The sequence below is a fragment of the Podarcis liolepis genome, assembly GCF_965112155.1.
Source record: "Podarcis liolepis genome assembly, chromosome: 8".
NCBI classification, from domain to species: Eukaryota; Metazoa; Chordata; class Lepidosauria; order Squamata; family Lacertidae; genus Podarcis; species Podarcis liolepis.
In genome coordinates, this window is record NC_139560.1 from 40,761,224 (window position 1) to 40,782,673 (window position 21,450).

At 40.1% G+C, this 21,450-nt stretch overlaps 1 protein-coding gene across 1 annotated transcript in view; it reads right to left on the bottom strand.

Annotated features, from left to right (window-relative positions):
- Positions 1–2,034: 2,034 nt before the first annotated feature.
- The window catches only part of LOC310713766 (chloride channel protein C-like), a 66,559-nt gene continuing 47,143 nt past the window's right edge, over positions 2,035–21,450 (bottom strand). Inside the window, exons 14-16 of the mRNA XM_083518263.1 lie at positions 6,566–6,662; positions 4,734–4,829; positions 2,035–2,785 (exon numbers count right to left, since the gene is read on the bottom strand). Of these exons, the coding sequence (XP_083374389.1) occupies positions 2,555–2,785; positions 4,734–4,829; positions 6,566–6,662 (424 nt within the window). The 3' untranslated portion in view covers positions 2,035–2,554. The remainder of the gene's footprint in view (positions 2,786–4,733; positions 4,830–6,565; positions 6,663–21,450) is intronic.

The following is a 21,450-nucleotide window of genomic DNA, read 5'->3' on the forward strand; positions in this document are numbered from 1 at the left end:
CAGGGTCCTGAAGAAACCATTTACCCCCATTTTGAAACTCAAGGGTTTTTGTTGTTGCTGTTGTTGTTGTTGTTCTTTTCTTTTCTTGAATTTTGCAACAAAATTCAGGGAAAGATCGCAATGACGGAAAACTTCATCAAGCAATGCTAATTAAAAACCTCAATATTTACCTACTAGTAATTCTGTGTCTAGCATGAGATCACTGCCCAACTTGATACTCCTCCTATCTTTTGTCTAAATAATCTGTGCCCATCTACTTCCTGAAGGGTTTTTTCCCTTATTACTTTGCTTGCATAAAATCTAATAAAATTATTCACAGGATGAAACAGATATTCAAGTAGTATCATGGCAGAGAAGCTTTTAAATGATTTTCTGTGTTTGTACACTGGGATGAGATCAAACAGAACTTATTCAGGTTTTTATTTACTAGTAAAATGGAAAAGATTCTAGTCATAAATGTTGCACAATAATGTTACAGGCTGAACCCATTTACCTAGGGAGAAAATTCCACCAACATGAAGGCTGGTACCATCTCAACCCAGCTGGAAAAAAATAGAGAGTAGTCCAAAATCTGGTAATGTAAAGGATTTTGCCTCTGTTTTCTTAAGTTAAAATTTATCTTTCTGTTTGCTATACCTTTTTTATTTCGCATAATACATTTTGCAGTGCATTTTCTGTAAATTTGATAGAACAAGCAGCAAATAGATGTATTTGTGTAGAACCTGGAATCAAAATTGGCCCCACCATTTGAGTAAGTGGTCCACCCCAAAATAATTGAACTTATTTTAATAATGTCTATATAGCCATTACAGTCAAACAGATCCTTAAGAGGGCAAATGACAAATTGTAAGAGGGAAAACAGAAAAAAAAAGAAAAACAGCAATAAGCAGAGACAGTTCTATCCAAAATAATGTGTTCAAAAGCAAGGAAATCTTTACTTGGTGTCCAAAAGAATAGTGATGTGGGCCAATCTGTGAAGAGAGTTTCAGAGTTGTAGCACTAGCAGCAAAGTTTCTGTTCTATGATAATGTACTTGCAACCCAACCAGCAGAAGGATGGTCCACATTAGAACTATCCTATGAAGATCTCAACAATCTGCTGGTGTTAATATTTTAGCATAAAATGCCATACTCACCAACCTTGCTAATTTAAAAAAAAATGCAATATTTTAATCATTACTAATGAAAAGCCTTTAATAAACTTAGGATAATGAATATACACATTTCTATCCTGTTCGTCTAGTGTCCATGTACCACTCAGGGTGATCACTCTTTATTTCTCATATATGAGCAGCATCTTTATTCATTTATTGGTACAAATCACATAGTATAAAACAGGAAAAGGAAGGGGAAATGGAAGAACCAGTGAACAGAGTTTTGGATGTACTACAGCCTGTGCCTTTACAGACGTGTTACTTTTACCCATTGTGGAAGTTCATGATACACATTCATAGAATCTTGCTATCATATTCATAGACTCATTGAATATATGAGTCAAATCATTGAATTGGAAGGGACCACAAGGGTCATCTAGTCCAACCCCCTGCAATGCAGGAGGCCAGTCCATGCCTGAGCACACCGGGGGCAGGGGCGGAGAGAGAGCAGGGCCATCTTTAGCATATGCGCCACCGGGGTGCAAAGATCTACCCAGCACCCCCAAATTTAGTTTAGCCACCCCCAAATTTTTTAGAGGGTCAAATTCAAAGTTGTTGACCTTTTTGGGGGGAGGAAAATCGCTCACAGAAATAACTGCTTTTGTTTCCTGACTCGTCGCTATGGAGTAACAGAGCGATGGAAAGGGGGGACGGGGACTTTTGAGAGGGACCGGTATACAGTAGGTATACATTTGACCCCCCCCCCCCGGAATACATTTGGTGCTCCCTAGAATTTGGTACCGGGGTGCCCCGCAGCCCTTGCACCCCCAGGTAAAGACAGGAGAGAGAGAGAGAGTTAAAGCCACTCAGTCATCTGGATTGGGAGGCCTGCAGTGGCTAGGGTGGGGTGAGACAGAGAGAGGGAAAGGGAGAAGGGGAGAAAGAGAGAGAGAGGAAGAAGCCTGCACTTAAGAACTAAAGTCGCATGTAGTTTGGCCCTTAGTACCATCTTGTAAGGAAGAAATAGCACACTTATTACGATTTTAGGTAGGAATACTTAATTATTAATGATGTGTTTATACCATTTAAGACACATCATCCCTATGTGATTTAAACAAGATGTTAACATTGCAATATAAAAATTTCCACAAAATAAAGCAATACATAAATCAATGAAAATGATTCGTGTTTGCACCTTATATGCTATTATTATATCCTATCTGAGATTGGAATGAGAAAGAACTGTGTGAGTTGAGAATGAGATCCCAATTGTATGAACTCAAAGCCTGGATAATCTATTTGTCTCTATTTTTTTATTTAGTAAATGGGAGAATTAGGCAAGGCTTATCCGTCCGATATGCAGAGGATACACTGTAATACACACACATCCAAATTCAAAGAAGAACATACATACTTGTTCATTATGAAATTAAACTGAGCATTCCCTGTTCAGATTGCTTCCTAGTCTAAAAGCTCATCATCAGAGTGAAGCTGATTCGACGACTGCTGGAGTCCCAGCTTCTCTTCCAACTGGAAAGATATCAGATCTTTTCTGGTGATTATCCCAACAACCTGGTTCTGCAAATCAACAACTGTCAGGTGCCGAAGGCCCAGAGACCGAAATATGATGTATGTGCGTTGCAGTGAGAAATGGGCTTGAACCGACACTGCAGATTTGTTTATGTAGGGCTCCTGCAAGATAAAGTAAAGGACACATTAAGAAAAAACAGGTGTAACCTTATCATATCTTAATTCCCAAATGAAAGAAGACCACACTGCAGTGGTGGTGGTTGTTTTATCTCACTTGTACATTCAAATTATTTCTTTTTTAAAAATGGTATAATGGGGGGTTTATTTTTCACTAGAATTTCACATTGATACAGGAATCTACACAGATCATACAGGGAAGGGCAGTTAAAGCTAAACTCCAGTGGTACTTTCAAGAGTTCTGCGTGGCTTTGATAGGCATGTGGCAGTTTGTTAAACCAAATACGTTTTATAGTGAGGTTTTGTTACATTGCTCTTAATGACATCCTACAGCATTCCACAGCAGACGCTTGCAGAAAGAAAGAACAAAAGAACAAAAAGGGGAAATAAAATTAATCTATTTCTAAGAAGGCAATTTTAAATACCACTCTGGCACTCAGAATACAAGGTAATTTGGCTGAAGAACCACTGCAGCCACCAGTTTTGCTACAAGCAAAGCAAAGAGTCACTTCACATAGGACAGCCTTTCTCAACCTGTGGGTCCCCAGATGTTGTTGAACTGCAACTCCCATCACCCCTAGCTAGCAAGGCCAGAGCTCAGGGATGATGGGAGTTGTAGTCCAACAACATCTGGGGACCCACAGGTTGAGAACCGCTGACATAGGGTGTTCTTCTTACATGAAGATGGGTTCCATAAAGCGGAGCCAGGGTTTCACACATAAAGCTATGGAGATTATTTCTGTGTAGGAAAAGCTAGACGCACAGCACAAGTGTATTTTGCCACAACCAAGCCAGTCAGGAAGCTGATGTGCAGAGAGGTGATCTCATGGTCAAGGAAACATCAGGTATGAAGTGGCCTTGAGGTTAAATCCATTGTTTCTACATTTACTGAATTGTCACAGCAGAAAGTTTAATGCAGATACACAATTCCTAAAACTAAAAGCAAACACCCCAAGTCAAGAAACATTCTCACTTGGTGACAATCACTCACATTTTTATAGTTCCCGGGCTAGATTGCTGCAAAACACTCTTGCTGGGGTTTCCCTGACAACTGTTCAGAAGCTTCAACTCATGTTGATGGTTGCCCCTGATGAACTGCTCCATTGGAAATGTACACAGCACTGCTCAGTGTGATCTGCATATTGGTTCCGCATGGTCCTCAAGACACAAACTGGAAAGCCCTCAACCAGAAAGCCCCCAACCACTTGGATCCAACATACCTACCATCTGCCACCTCTCTTATATCACAACCACAAGGTTAACCAAAATCACCTTAATGAGGTTGCTGCATGTGTGCCATAGGTAGGAGACAATGCTTGTAGAAAGACATAAGGCAGTCCTTAGGCTGTCCTCCAGCTACTGATAAATAAAATATTGTCATTCACAGACAACACAGTGCAGGTGCTATTCTTCTAGTCACTTTATGAGAGATCCAAACAAAGCTGCCTCCCACTTTAGCTTTCCAACACAGCAGTGGAATATGAAAATATATACGGGAATACAGAGACAGGAAAATAAGTTTTTCCTTGTGCTGTTTGAGAGCAGGGAAAACTCAAGAGCTTCGCTATACATTGTGTCTTTGCAATTCCATAGGAGTCAAACGCTGACATTTAAATGATTTGTTCCATTAACACTGGATCTTTTCGCCAATCTGGAACGTGTTTTAATCGCAAACCCCCTTGAAATGGTTGCCTTTGTTGTATTTTCTTGTTGGCTCATCGTATCAACATCTGTTATGTTTATATAATATGAATTAAAACTCAGGAATGCTGTTTGTACTCGGCTACTTTTGTTGAGAGTGTAGCGTCCCGGGATTGGCAGTGTTTATGTAAATCAGTGTAGCTGACAGAGCCGTCATAAACAGAAGAGAAAATATAACAAACACATTGTTCGTGGAGGAAATGTTTGTTTTCAGAGCTGGCTCCGCTCTTACCAGATTGATGAAGCGTTGCTGATACTGAGGGTCCGTAGTGTAGTGACCCAACAACATGGTCACCCGTTGCTGATTAGGCAGTTTTTCAACTCTGATCTGCAATAGAAAAGATGAATCACTATTATTTTGTGCAGTGCAATGCAACCAGGTGCAATTTCTAGCAAGAAAACCTATTAGCACAGAAAAATTCACTGAAGTTCTTTACCCTATGGGACAAAGGTCCTGGGAGGGGGGGAGAGAGACATCTAAATTCAGCAGGTCAAGGTGATGGTTTCTGTACATGCTGTAGTGCAAGGTGAGAGCAGATAGAGCTTCCCTACCCTGGGAGGGTAGCCCTTCTAGGAGAAGGAAAACTCGGATCTTAAACCTCTGCTGCCTTGTGGATCTTTGGGAGAAGAAAAGACTAAGGAGTAAACCCTACACAAATATGAAGTGGAGTCCTTAAGATGGAGGATGGCACCTTGTATGCCTCCTTCCAGCAACTCCTGCAGCCAAACTGGTGCTAACTGTATTGCTCTGCTTTCCTTTAGACCACATCTTGTTGTATAGGCAACCCAGGACCTCCATGCACATTGGCCAGGCTTGAACCCTAGGGAAGTCACTTTGGGGCTGCTAATGCAGTGGTTTGGCTTAAAGAAGCATACTCCATTGTCTCTTGAGACAGACAGATGCTAACAAAAACAGGTAGTTCCAGCAGATTGAGATCTGAGAGAGGCAACTCATGCTGGATTGATTTATATTCCACTTTTCTGCAATGCCCCAACTCAGCATGGATTCACAACAGATACAGATACAACAATATATTCCATTACAGGTTTATTACAAAACTAGAAATTATCAAAATCACCAAAATCACAGAATAAACTATTTTAATAATCAATAATAATCAGCCCTACAAACTTCTATGTAATCATCTCCCTTGTAGAACTGGATTTTCCTAGAAATATTGCTTTAAGCACTACTATAGTGCTCCACTACAGTGGTACCTCGGGTTAAGTACTTAATTCATTCCGGAAGTCCATTCTTAACCTGTTCTTAACCTGAAGCATCACTTTAGCTAATGGGGCCTCCTGCTGCCGCCGCGCCACCAGAGCCCGATTTCTGTTCTTATCCTGAAGCAAAGTTCTTAACCTGAAGCACTATTTCTGGCTTAGTGGAGTGTGTAACCTGAAGCATATGTAACCTGAAGCGTATATAACCCGAGGTACCACTGTACTTTGAAATTGTTACATCTGAACACAGGAAAAAACAGTCACTCACATTCTTACCAGCCTTTTGCAGCAAAAAATTCCACTCTGGGAATAGAATAACCAATAAAGCTAGGCTACTACAAGCAGGAAGCAGGGGAAGGGGGGTTGTATAACATGTATGTAGTATTTACCAACCACTTCTTTCAAAACTAGCAGTATAATTTCCAGGAGGGCCAGCGTCAGGTTTTGGCAGGCCCTTGGGCAAGATGCCCAGAGTGGGGTCCCTCTCTGCATGGACCCATGTCCTTCACATTCCTGTATCTACAGCCCTTTCACCTGCCCTTTTCCATTAGGCCTAATTCATAGAGCCACTTAGCTTGAGAGGATAAGAGGACTGGAAAGTGCTGTTCCTTGCTCACTTACTTAAAAGGAACAAGTGAACAGACAGCAGTAGGGAGGAAGAGAAACAGCAAAATCTGGGGGGCTCCAGAGAAAATCAGTGGGTCCTTTGCTAGGGGGTAAGCCTCAGTAAATGCCCACCCTGGTCCTCAGATCTAGAAGTGTTCCCTGTTCCGTGTGTGTGTGTGTGTGTGTGTGTGTGTGTGTGTGTGTGTGTAAGATAAATAAAAGGGCATTTATTACCTTCTGATAGGAAAGAAGAGGTGCACAAGATTCAGAGTCTTCTGTAGTCTCCTTTTCAAAGACGGCTTCATTTTCCAATAGCACACAGAGCTCAAGCCTAGTTTCATGAAGAATACATTCATCAGCAGACCAAAATAGCTATGAGACCAAGATTATTATTTTTTATCCAGAATTTTTCATCTATGTTGTTCCTCTGGGCATTAGCCTTCATGATGTCTCAATTCTGTACTCCCAGTAAACATTCAAATAAACATCAAACAGGGGATGAGCTCATACAACTATTAGCAACTAACAGAAGTGTTACACCATAGTCTTCCATACTGCCGGTCCAAAATTCACAGGTAAGAACCAAATCCCTATTATTTTGTGTTCTCTACTTCCTTAAAAGGAGAGGAAGTTCAAAAGTTGCACTACCACTAGGTTTAGTTTCCTTCGGGGCACTAGAGACTTACAGTTTCTTTGGAACATATGACAAACAAAGTCAGAGGCAGTTGGTTGGCCTACACTGAATGTGATAAGCTGGATTAGGTGGACTTTCAGTCTGATCTAGCTAAGTTCTTATGCTTACAGCATGTATGTATGGCAAACTGAACACCTCTATAGTTTTAAATTGGATGGTATATAACACAATAAATTCAGTTTGCCACACAAAAGCAATGTCTTTGTTAGAATTATTGGTTTTTTTAATGACAGCTGGTCATACCACCTACTGCTCATATGACCTACTGACACCCTACAGAACTTCCATTGGCTTAGGATTTGTTATTTGCTCTTCATTTTCTATTGATTAAATGTGACCATTCAATTATAATTAGTTTTGTTATAAGTTCATATAGCAAAATAAATAGTTATGCTTGATAGAAGGAAGAAAAAGAAAGTTTGAGCAACCTTCTCTTAAAAATATTATCTGCATCTCTCACACAGCCTTCCTTTATCTATGGTATATAAATTATTATACATCCATCTTGCATCATGTTTTGTATTAAATCAAGATATTATGGTTTAAACAGCAGCTGTACTCGAAACCATATATATCTGCAACCTGATTCAATTTTCAAATAGCTGTTATTATGGGTCTGTTTGAAAGAAATTGCCTCACAGAGAAACAGAAATGGTTTAACAGATATATCAAATGATACCTTGCGGAAGACTTGACATGCAATCTAAATACAAGCTGAGCAAGGTTGTATTCAGTTACTCTCTAGTTCATTCAAGTGGAGGTTTAATAGGTAATAGGCATTTTGTTAATGTAAACAGCAGGAGCCAATGCGAAATTATTATCTGGTTGTAAATGTGCAAAGAACGTTACGATATTTATCCTCACACAAATCCCGCGAGATAGCCCATTACAATGCCAGTTTTACATTTGGAATCTTAGCCCTTGGCCTCTTCCCATTTGGCCATCTGAAATCTCATTTATACCTACCATTCGATTCTGTTATGAGTTGACTTTTTCTAGACACTGTTAAATTTCATTAAAACTATGAGCCTGAAAAGAGTGACAGCTGTTTCATGTTCACACATTAGACAACGTTTTCAGTACAGACATACATGAGCCATTTAGAGACAGTAGATCCAAGTAGAATGAACGTATTCATGTTGGATGAATGGGTGTTACATTGCATCCCCTGACCTATGCATCTTTGTTTGACATGAACAGAGCCTGAAAAGAGCCTACACGCCCCCCCCCCTTACACATATATGAACTCACTTCTGACATTCAGAAAAATGTGTATCAGTTGTGGGTGGGGCTGGCTATTACAATATTGCTCCCCTCACATTGAGCAGTCTTTAAACCCAGATCAGGTATCACTAAAAGGCTTCCATGAGGCTGACTGCTCTAACTTATCCCGGACACAAGTCAATACTTCTACCTAACTTGACTTTGTTTCTACACCAGTTGAGGTTCATGTAAAGAGCCAGTAGAGTACAGCTTGCTATGCAATCAAAGCCACTGTAAAAGGTATCATGTAAGTGGAGGTCAGTGTGGGACCAGCTACACCATTCAGGCTACATGCAAAGGAAGCTTCGGAGTTAGGGTGTTTCAAAGGCAGTTAATGGAAATATGGCGTGTGTTCAATATATCTATCAATTCCAACAGAAAGTCTTTGTGTCACTGTACAAACTAACAAATCTATTATGGCATAAGCATTCACTGACTCATATCCAGGAAAACTTATGCCACAATAAATGTGTTAGTCTTTAAGATGCCATGAAGACTTCATTGTTTTTGCTGCTGCAGACTCACTCAGTTACCCTTCTGGAAACTATCCATGCCACTTTGTTTTCCTCTTCAGGCAATAAAGGGTTTAGGAATTCCCCAAGCATGAACATGCTTTATCTGGTATTCTTAAATAATAGCTCTGAATTGAACTGTGCTCCATACTCTGCTTAATAACATAAGAACACAAGAACAGCTTGCTGAATCAGGCCAATGGCCCATTTAGTCCAGCCTCCTGTTCTCACGGTGGCTACCCAATGCCTGTTAGATGACAGCAAACATGACCTGAGCACAGCAACACTGCCCACCTATGATTCTCAGCAACTGGTATTCAAAGGTCTGTTGCCTCTGTTAGCAGAGGTAGAACATAGCAGTAGCCGTGATGTAACAAACCTTTGTAGTTACGTATTGTATGTGTGCCTTAACAAAAGCTGCCCTACTTCAAACATTTTCACACCTAAACAGGGCCCCTTTGACCACTGTACAATGTTCATTGTTCAGGATACAGAGAGATGGCGTCTGGGTGCAAGAAAATGACACCTTCTCTGGAATTTGCTGCCTGAAATGTTAGTAAGGATGGCTGCTGGGAGCTTATAAAAAGCTGTGCTGTCAGGTGGATTACATACATATGGTGCCAATTTCTGTGCATCTGCTGTTCCAAAGAGAATTATTTCACCTACTTTATTGAAAGGCAATTGAAGATTAGATATCTGATCACCATAAAAAGCTATAAGAAACAAAAACAGCAATAATGGTGTTTTGCCAAAAATGAAAATCACCCTGTTTTAGTTCTGACCTGGAGTTTGCTATTTTCCTAAAACAAGCCCATACTAGCTGTGTTTTTTAGGAGTAAAACAAATGTCCCATTTAGCACAATGCAAAAGAAAAGGAACATTTGTTTGCCACCCGAGTCTAGCTGGTAAGTTTGATCATATTCCAAATTATTCAGCTTTGGCCTAAAATAAACCAGCAGGGAATCACATAGGAGCTAGGCTTTGAGAAATGAAAGAAAAATCCGGATAATGAAAAAGGCACATGGACACGCAATACGTCTATGCCGCAAGTACGATGAAGGAAAGTTTTGGAACACCACTAATGAAAAACAATCCAAGGCTATTAAACTTGCCACATTCAAGAGAAAAATGAGCACCCATTATTTCACTTGGACTTGCAGAAGTCATGCTTCAGAAGTATAACAAGATCATTCTTTGATGTTGCACATATCCTTCCTATCACATCATCAAGTCTCTAAAACAGCAGCCCAAGCATGTTTCTTGCACTATATTTTGGGCTTAACAGGAAGTTCTAGAGATCAGACGGTGAACTGGCAATTGTTACTCTGCTCTTTATTTATTTAGAAAGGAAGAAACCCCTTTAGGAAAGAACCTCTTTTCAAAGGTAGCCTGGCAAGGCCTTAGAGCATTTTTAATTTATGATATTAGCTATGAAACAGGCATCATAAAGATACACATTTAAGTTTGTCCATTTGTACCCAAAGCTCCCACATTAGATACTATTCATTCTTGAGCAATATGCTAAAGCTATCAGAATGGGAAAGGTCTTGTACCCCACCCTTGTGTAAAAATTTCTTTCTCTGTGGATATAGAAAATTCTACACATTAGGGAACTGGCAGACATATTAATTATTATTATTATCCCTGACAAAATAGTTACAAAATGCACTCAATGTAGATTGTTGTGGGGGTACATTCTAATAGAAGAAGAAGAAGAAGAAGAAGAAGAAGAAGAAGAAGAAGAAGAAGAAGAAGAAGAAGTAGTCCAAGCAATTATATTATCAGTAAGATAATCAAGACATCACATTTCATCCTGCATTTTACTGTCTACATTTGACTTTACAGAAATTTGTCTAAGATTAGTGGGTATACAGTGGTACCTCTGGTTACGAACATAATTCAGACCAGAGGTCTGTTCTTAAGCTGAAACCATTCTTATCCTGAGGCACGCTTTCGCTAATGGGGCCTCCAGTGCGTGATTTCCAATCGCATCCTGGGGCAAAGTTCGCAACCAAGAGCAGCTACTTCCAGGTTAGCGGAGCTCGTAATCAGAAGAGTTCATAACCAGAGGTACCACTGTACATCCAATGAATAACGAAATTGAAGGGAGCCAGGCAGATCTTCTTGTGCAGAAGGTTCCACAAGCAGAAAAGTGTTATTTGTATGTACACAAAGAACTGTTGCACAATTATTTCACAAGTCGACTTGTTGTGATGGATTCTTCTGTTGCCCAACATTTATAAATGGACCTCTGTTAATACAAGAGACATTGCACCCATAGACTGAAAGCACCGAATACAATCCTGTGAGTGGCAAAATTATACAACTTGATTATAAATATCTTTCAAAGAACAGTAACTGACTCTGTGCAGCTACAACTTATTCAACCAGAATATGCTACAAAGTCAATTGATGTGATTAGTCTAATTCAGGGGTGGCCAACTCCCAAGAGACTGTGATCTACTCACAGAGTTAAAAACTGGCAGTGACCACCGCCTTTTGGGGGGGTTCAGGTCAAAGTTGTTGAGCTTCTTTTAGGGAGGAGGAAAGCCGCGTTTTTCGGGGGGTGCAGGAAAAAAATGCTTAGCTTTTTTTAGGGGAGCCAAACTTGTTGAACTTCTTTGGGTGGCGCAGTGGTTTGAGCCACTGAGCTTCTTGGGCTTGCCGATCAGAAGGCTAGCGGTTCGAATCCCCATGACAGGGTGAGCTCCCGTTGCTCCATCCCAGCTCCTGCCAACCTAGCAGTTCAAAAGCACACCAAAAATGTAAGTAGATAAATAGGTACTGCTCCGGTGGGAAGGTAAACAGCGTTTCCATGCGCTGCTCTGGTTTTGCCAGAAGCAGCTTACTCATGCTGGCCACATGACCTGGAAAAACTGTCTGCGGACAAACGCCAGCTCCCTCGACCTGTAAAGCAAGATGAGCGCCGCAATCCCAGAGTTGTCTGCAACTGGACTTAACTGTCAGGGGTCCTTTACCTTTTTTAGTGATCTACCAGTGATCTACCACAGATGTCCAGTGATCTACCGGTAGATCACGATCTACCTGTTGGAAGTGCCTGGTCTTATTCAATGATGTTTACATTTGACAGAGTAGAGAAAGACAATGAGGCAGCCTTCAAACAATGCAACAGCTGCATTAAGTTTTTCCTGCTCCCAAGCATCATCCTCCACAACTCTCAAGGCCCCAGACCCTCTAATAAGGGGAGAATTTTCAGCCAAAGATACTCCCTTTTCTTCAGTACTCTATAGCTGCTGCTGGAGCTACATTATTTAGCACTGCACCCAAGGAAGAATAGAAACATGTAGAACTATTATATGGGGGGGGGAGCAAAGTTATCTTTATTTTCTGATGTCATTCTACTCCAGCCTTCTTCCTTTTTGGAGCACAGGGTGGAGTCATATAATAAATCATTCCATTAGGCACAAAACAAAAACACAAAATTACCCTGTTATAAAGAAAATGCAACGTTCTTGCATTCATTTATATTTTTTTCAAAAAACACATCAACAGTGATCCTTCCTCTGGGTGGAGTACAAATTAGAAAGGGTGCAAACAAGTCCAAGATTATGACAATGTGGTTAAATGGTAGTCAACAAAAACCATAAAAGGCAGAAAGAAATATTTTTACAACTAAGCAACTGGTGTAAACTGTGGTGAAGGAGAACATACACTCTGACAAAGCCAGTGTAAATTGATAGTAAAACAAGTGAAGAAGGAATCCAAAGAACCAATAACTGAAGAAATGAAATAAAATATAAAAATGCATTTAAATACATCCAAAGCAAAACCTAGCCAGGAGGTATCAGTGAAATTGCTAGATGATAAAGGTAGCAAGTTTTGTCAAATACACAAATTATTTTGCTCTTTCAAAGTACACTTTCAACCTTTCCATGTCACTTTTGTTCTTGCTGGGTGATCAGAAATAGAAATGTTTAAGAGGATTTTAATTGTTGTGCCTAGTTCTGAGACTGAACAAAATTCCCTGAAGAGGTTCTTGCATCTTTTTCCAAGATGTGGTATTGTAAAAAAAAAAAAAAATGTTTATAATGAACCTAGCTAACTTTCAATTGCAGATGACTCCATCACATACTTGCACTATAGGACAAATATATGATCAGTCTTTCCATACATATTAACATTCCCATCATGACCATATTTGAATCTAGCTGTTAGCATCATATACTTACCTCAAAGCCACCCACAGGCTGTAGTTTGGCTACATATGTTTTTCATTTGCCTTTCAGAATTATAATTCACACACTACATCACTCCAGCTCATTCTGAAAGAGCTTTGTACACCTGCACAGCTATCTGTGCAACAAAGCAAACCCTTTACTTTTTAAACAATGTGAAATCATGGCGTTCTTCGGCACAGACATTTTACACTATGCTCCAGACAGCTGCCTTAGAGTGATCTAGAAAAAAACTGCATAAAGAAAAAATAACTATATAGAAATTATTCATGTATAGACTAAGAGATTATTTGCATTTAGATACAGTGGTACCTCGGGTTACATACACTTCAGGTTACATACGCTTCAGGTTACAGACTCCGCTAACCCAGAAATAGTACCTCGGGTTAAGAACTTTGCTTCAGGATGAGAACAGAAATCGTGCTCAGGCGGTGCAGCAGCAGTGGGAGGTCCCATTAGCTAAAGTGGTGCTTCAGGTTAAGAACAGTTTCAGGTTAAGAACGGACCTCCAGAACGAATTAAGTATGTAACCAGAGGTACCCCTGTACTGCTATTTAAATTATAATATTATAACTTCCCAATATTATCATCTTTGTAGACTGCATATGTTCATGTTTAGCGAGGTCAGATTACAATATAGGGTTGGAAGCTACACATCGTGTATCACGTCAGACATTTTCCCATTCCCATTTGCTCTGTTTCAAATTCCCTATTGTGCCTACTACATTTTTAGCAGCAGCGATTTATGGAAGAATGTCAACGCTACTGTGTTCAGTTATTTACTGCAGTTTTAACAGCACTATGATAAAGGGCAGCATGTGACTTAGTGATACTCAGAGTATACCCACTGAAATTAATGGGTTTAAGTTAGTCATTATTTTAATGGGTCTTCTCTGACTATGACATAATCAGATGCCACCCTCAATAAATCATATACACACTCTGCTTTCAGGCAGTAGTTCATACTTGCCTCATCATCTCATAGGCTCAGGAGGGAGCAAGGTTCCAAAGGCAAACTGAGGTAACATGTTCAACATTTTGGTATTGCACCAGTCTAGGTGTTTGGCCTTGATTTTCTGGACAGTTTGTAACAATCCATAGTTCTTATTTAAGAAATACAGAGTGTCTCATGTTTGTTTATTCCAGTCTCACAAAATTTATCCCATGGCTCTCATTCATTTGGTTTAATCCTAGACTTATCAGGAGAGGTGATACTTCTGAGGACTGGGTTTCTCAAAGAAGGAGCTAGGAGATGGTGGGAAACAACCAGACAACAACAACAACAAAGCAAAAAATGATAGTCAGCTAAAAATGCTGTGCTGTCCTTGGTGCTAAAGGTACATGGTCTAAAAGACAAACAGAAGCCTATTCAAATATCTGGTAGACATGGATGCCAAACAAGAACAAACAGGTTAGACCCATTCCCTGTATACCAACAAACACACCGGCCACATTCCTGATGCTGCAGGTTCAGTGACAATCTATGGAGATGAGAATCCTGGACAGTCGGTATTCCCACCCTTATGAAATAGCCCTACATCTGTACCCAAACTGGCTCCCTACCAAATATGCAGCAGAACCGAGTCATGGCTGGAACATGGCCTCCAAGGGTAAAGACTACCCTACATGTTCTGACCTACACACACACACTTCATGCGTTTATTCAGGCACCAAACACCTAAGTATGGGAAGATAAACTTAAATGTGCTCTGAATAAATCACAAATGGAACAAAATATTCAGTAAAAAAGTACCCCACTTACTGTATTAAGCACTCTTCCTAGAGAACGACTCTTTTTTATTGTGCTAATCTTGGAAAATTGTAGCCTCTTAGAAAGTTTATTTCTCAGAGTTTTCTTTCAAAGCCGCAAAGAAGAAAGATTTGAAAACTGCACTGGACATTTTCTTTTGAGCAGGATGATCATCTATTTGTTTTTTTATTATCTGAATATTTTTATTTTTATTTGTACTTTGATCAGATTTTCAGGAGGGAACCTTTTGCATATAAGCACTAAGGCCATTTCACCATATTTAGTTGATCAGTCGTATGAGTTTTCATTAATCACTTAAATTTGCATATGAATGGGGGGAAATAGTTCTGAAGGTGGAGGAGGAACTGGATAGTGACCCTCAACTGGTCTATAGAAGATACTGTTCCTGTAACTATTGCTTATACACCTGACTTGGGTAAATCTGCATTCCTGTCACTTAAGTGGCTTTCTACATGATCAATAAAAGTAAGCCCTTAGTCTTTGCATGATAAACCCTTTCAATGAGAACAGCATAATATTCTGTCAGTATGTGTAAAGGATAGGAACAGCCTTCTTGTGAAAAATAAAGAATTATTCTATTTTAAACATAGATTAAATCACACTCCTTGATCCTCTAAAAACAGTAATAGATATATGCTCTAGCATAGTGGAAGGTAAATGTTTGAAAAATATGTTTTTGTACACATACATGCACTCAACAAAACCATGGGCTATATGCCAGAGAAACAGAGGAGGCAAATCCTGATTGTGATTTGTTTCAAAAATCTACATACCGTGGTTAAAAGAGCACTCCTACACTAGAATTGTGCTGCAGGGGACGACATACTTTCCAAAGTATTACAATAGATATAAAGTATTCTAGATGCCTGTCACATTCAAGTAAAATTAAATTATACACAGAAATGACAATAGCAATTAATGTTTTAACTGAGCATATTGTGCTTTTGCTACTCAGAAGCTGAAATAGTCCAGTGGAGAAGCTGAGGGAGAATATGAAATCTGATTAGAACAAATGAGAAACTAATGCACATTTTTTTGTGCAATACACTTATAATGAAGGAAGGCCTTGAAAGCAATTATGACATTGGGTTGTATCCAATGCTAGCCCTACACAGAGTAGGCCCACTGTAGTTAATGAGCATGACTAGCTTAGGTTCATGGATTTGAATGGATGTACTCCAAAGAATTGGATAAAACCCACTGAAATTTTCCCTGTTGAATCGCCAAAATATGTCAATGTATCATCTCATTGTATTCTCTTTCTTAAGCAGCACGTACTCAAAACATATGGTTACACTGATGAAACACACGTGTCCCCAAAGAAATGTTGGCTTAGCAAGTTTTTGATTTCGTTTGCCAACCAGAGGAAAAAGTATACCTAATAAACATATAATAACACAGACGTAGTCTTTTGGATCAATTATTTATCTCTAAAAGGATATTACTGCATAATGCAGCTTTAAGTTTTCAACTTTGTCATATTTTCTAAACTATGATCTCTTCGATTTACTTTCAGTTATGTGACACTGCACTTTACTGGAGTGAAAGCATGCATTAGCTAAACAATGCAGTTTGGAGTTAGTGTTCCCATGCATCATCATGAAAGTGTTTGTCTCGTCAGTGGTGTCATTATTGTTACTGAGTACATCTGCTCTGCCATAGCTTTCTAACACAAGAGCCATTTCTTACCAGAGAAACTAATTCAAGACTATGGATGTTTTCGAACAATCTTCCAGATTATAGATTTGATGAGTTTTAACAAGTAACTGGCTCAAGAGCTCCCCCTTCCTCACCACTCCTCTTACACACAGGGCTTAATTGATGAGTTCCTGTTATAAGCAAACCATAGTCTGCTATCACAGCAAAACTAAGGAAGGATTATAGCTCAGTAACAGAAGCATCTGCTTTGCAAGTAGGTCTCAAGATAGTGTCACCATATTTCAAAAAGTGAAACAAAAGTTAGTGAGCTTTTCTGGCAAAGTTGTTGAGCTTTTCAGGCAAAATAGCAAAAAAAAGAGAGAGAGAGGATGTTTTGGAGCTTTTTAAAAAGTAAAATCACACCCCAAACAGCACTGCTGACATGGGTTGCCATATGTCCAGATTTTTCTGACATTTTCCCAATTTCCGCCCAGACACTTCTTCCAGCAACAGCATTCAGGGTATGTCTGGAAAATTCCAGACGTAGGGCAACCCAATCTCAGATGCAATCCCTGGTAGAAATGTCCCCTGCCTGGAATCCTGGAGAGTGACTGCCAGCCAGTGTAGACAATACTGTGCTAGATGGACCAAAGTTCTGATTCAGTATAAGGTGGCATTCTTATGTTCCTAACCAACAAGCTATGGGTTTGAGCAATCTCACTATGCAAATTAATATTAAATGTACTTACTATTCTTTTTGAAAACAGTGTCAAGAAAACTAAGAGGGTACATTGACTTTTCCTTACAGATATGTTTTGCTGCTACCTGTGTGGGTACTACCAGCACTTCACACTTTCACTTCTAAGTATGCAGTATGAGAATTCATAGGAGTTCCAAGATAGCTGCTAGAGAACCATTCACACATTAGTATAATTCTAATGTGGAGTGTTGCAACATTTTGAAGTCATCTAATTACAATGCCTTATTTCCTGGGGCACCAGAAATAAGCCTCTGTTTGCAAAAATAGCTGAGCTTCAAATAACTCTGTTGTCGGAATGAATTCTGAGAAATTGAATCCACCAGTTTGGAAAGGCAGGAATGAATGGATGAATAAATGAATGAATGAATAAACTCACAGACTGCTAGCTAGTGACAATTCATTGCCTAAGGTCATATTTTTTAGCAGTAGAGGAAATGCTTAGGATGAACTCCTTCAATTTAAAAAAAAAATGCATGAGCAACCAATACAGGGCACAAACTATGCTGGCTTATTAATGTCAGACTATCAAAAAATGAGCAAAAAATATCTGCCACCCAAGTGAACTGGCAGAGTTTCCCTCCCCACTTTTATGTTGGCTTACTGTCAGTTTCAGGTTGAATATGTTTCTGGCAATGCCCACTCTTTTGCAAAACGGTTTAGCCTGAAGACAACCAATTTCCAACAACCACTGAAATTTCAGTAAGCTCCAAGGATGGGAGGAGAAGGAGCTGCTTCAGTGATGAAATTACACAGAAACGCAGGTAAACTGCCAGAAGTTTCACTTATCTTCTAAACTGGCAATACAAGTTTTTCACTAGTTTATCTTTACAGGCAAAGTGTTGGACATTTGTACAGACAGGATACAGCATTATGGTTTCTGGTTAATCACCTTTTTCTGTTCTGCTAAATAAATCGAAAATATTTCCTTTTGTTGAAAGGCAGACAAGACAAACAAGCAACAACAGATTTACTGCATTGTTCAGAACAGAAAAAGAGCACTGCTCTCACAGTGACTGTTGTCATGGTGATTAACCAGATGCCTGTGGGAAGCATGTAAGCAGAGGGCACAAGTGCTTGTGCTCCCACACTATGCTGAAGGTAGTACACAGCCATTGTGGCAAGTAGCCATTGATAGCCTTACCCTCCATTAATTTGTCTAAAGGCTTTTTAAAGTCATCCAAGATGGTAGCCACCACACAAGGATGCGGGAGAAATTCAATTCTGTTGGCATTTTAATGAGAAGCTACCCAATTTGTGCTTGTCAAACCGACATGCAAACTGAAACACAGCTCCCCTTTGAAATTTGTTTTTCTCCAAATTTTGCAATGCAGTTCTCCAGTCAAATGACATGTACAAAATGCATACATTAGGGGAAAGGTTGCATCACATCAAAAGTCAAACATTAGTTAAAGTAAAACAAAAATGTGTTGCAATAGAGGAAATTGCTTGCAAAAATGTGAATATTTGTCAAAGCTGCACAGAAGCATATTAATTAGGAGAAATTCACACTAAGATACAGACAAATTTTCGTAAGAGAATTTTATTCATGCACCCCTACAGCTTGCAGTAGTGAATTCTGTGATTTAACTACGTGCTGTGTGAAGAAATACTTCCTTTTTTCTGTCCTGAACCTCCCACTGTTCAGTTGATATGGAAACAGGATGAAGTGAACTGGAAAATACAATATGTGTTGTGGGAGAGCCAAACAAGATGTAATGTTACATGAGAGATGCAGGCAGTATGTCTACAGGAAAAATTTGTTCTTATTTTTACTGGGAAACAGTTTCTGTGCCTAAGAAGAGGGATCTCTCAGCCCTTTCCTTTCCTGTTGTTTGTCCCCTCAAAATTACTTTCGTCTCCCTCTTCACAACCAAAGAGGGAAAGAGAGACAATCTGGTTGGGGAGGACAGTTTTGAGCAGACCAATGGCAATCCCTTCCCTCCTGCCATTCAGCCATTTGAACTTGGACCCTCCAGTGCCCTTATAACAACAATTCTCTCTCTTTATTTATTAGACACTTACCACAAAAGTCCCTAAGAGACTTACAAAAAAAGGTTAAAAGCCAAAAGGCATAACATATAAAGCAACACATTTTAATAAAACCATTCCAATAACCCATACACCAATCCAGCAAGAGAAAAACAAAAGCTCCTGCAGAAAGGACATTTCATTCAATAGCCCATCAACCAGCTTGTCATAATCCATAAAATGCCCGGGAGAAGAGATAGCTTTTAACCTGACACTGAAATTATGTTCATCATGGTGCTAGGTAGAGCTCACTCGGGAGAGTGTTTCATAGATGGGAGACCATACATAAAAAGGCCTTCTCCCTTGTTACCATCTTCCAAACCTACCTCAGACGGGGGACCTGAAAAGGCTTCAGAAGAAGACTGAAGGGTTTGGTTAGGTTCATACAGCAAGAGTTGCTGCAAAAGATATTGCAAAAGATTTTGGGGTCCTGAGCTATATAGGGCTTTAAAGGCTAAAGCCTGCACTTTGAATTGGGCCTAGAAACTTGCAGGCATCCTGCACAGCTGTGTCAAGATTAGTGTTATATGATCTGCACATCTTGAGCCTGTCAACAATTAGGTGTGCAGCAGCCAGGAATATTGTATAGCCAACAGACCAGAACTGAACTTCACAAAATCTAAAGTGCTTGTTTCCTCAAGATCTTGGAAGCCTCGTAGGTGGGAGATCAGTGGAAACCCGTTGGAACAGGTTGAAAACTTTAAATACCTAGGCATCCTATATAACGCTTCCTAGAAATACCATTGTAAGCTTGCACTTAACGGAGAGGATACTCTAGCTCTGACTATCACCCATTTCTACTCTAACAGCCGCCCAGAGTGGCTGGGGAAACCCAGCCAGATGGGCAGGGTACAAATAATAAATTATTATTATTATTATTATTATTATTATTATTATTATTATTTCAGCTTCACTAAAAGTCTTTAACGGCAAAGTAGCCCCTCAACTCCTGTATTGTGTTTCATTATGGTTTGGTGCAGTTAACCAATCGTTGGAAAGCATCCAATCCAAATTTATGTGCAAAATCCTGGGGCTGCCAAATGGTGTGCCATATGGCTTATGGCTCTGGATACCAAAGCATGACACTGTGGAGAATGTGGCAAGATTTTTGAGTGAAACTATGAAATTACATCACCATAGGTCATAAGAGCCATCTTCGTACCTCATGATGTCTGGACAATTTTATCTTAATGTATCTCCTACTATGTTTTGTCAACTGTGTTGTGTTCTGATCCATGTATACAATGCCAACAAAGGAGATTGATTGAATTAGGTGGCCACATACTGCACTAGCTACAGTTTCCAAACTATCTTCAAAGGTGGTACGCTAAGACTTTTTAAAAAGGTCTGTCTTATAATATCTAGTTTGACACTAAGTCTCAGAAGCTGCTTTTGACACTCATTTGGAAAAGTGGTATCAAAATCCCTGCATTGCAGGGGGTTGGACTAGATGACCCCAACTCTACAATTCTATAGTAAAAGGTAAAGGTACCCCTGCCCGTACGGGCCAGTCTTGTCAGACTCTAGGGTTGTGCACTCATCTCACTCTAGAGGCCGGGAGCCAGCACTGCCCGCAGACACTTCCGGGTCACGTGGCCAGTGTGACATCGCTGCTCTGGCGAGCCTGCACCAGCGCAGCACATGGAACGCCGTTTACCCTCCCGCTAGAAAGCGGTACCTATTTATCTACTTGCACTTAAGGGTGCTTTCGAACTGCTAGGTGGGCAGGAGCTGGGACCAAAAGACGGGAGCTCACCCCGCCACGGGGATTCGAACCGCCGACCATGCAATCGGCAAGTCCTAGGCACTGTGGTTTTACCCACAGCCCCACCCGTGTCCCTCTACAATTCTATAGTTCCATGAAAATAAGGTGGGTGAGAGACACTGGCTCCACAGAGAGAAAAGAATTATGTCCTAACTACTTTATCTTTAGGCCTGGCTAAGATGTAACAACCTCAGTTCAAAAACAGATCCTGGTTTCTTATCTTGATTGCTAAGTAGCATGTTACCAGAGAGCACAAGATTGTCTCCATTTTGTCCCCATCCGAACACCCTGGCTCATAATCCCCCTCTTGCCTGTTAACAACTAGCTGGCAAAAGCTGGCATGCCAGGACAAAGTGTGCTTGCAGCGCTAGTCACCATGAACAAGAGAGCTTCCAGTTCCTCTATGCCTCAGGCTAAGGAGTTCTTGGATGCACAAAAGGCAAAAGTTCCCCAGATCGTAAGGCAATCAGGAAAACCCCTTACCAAGTGACT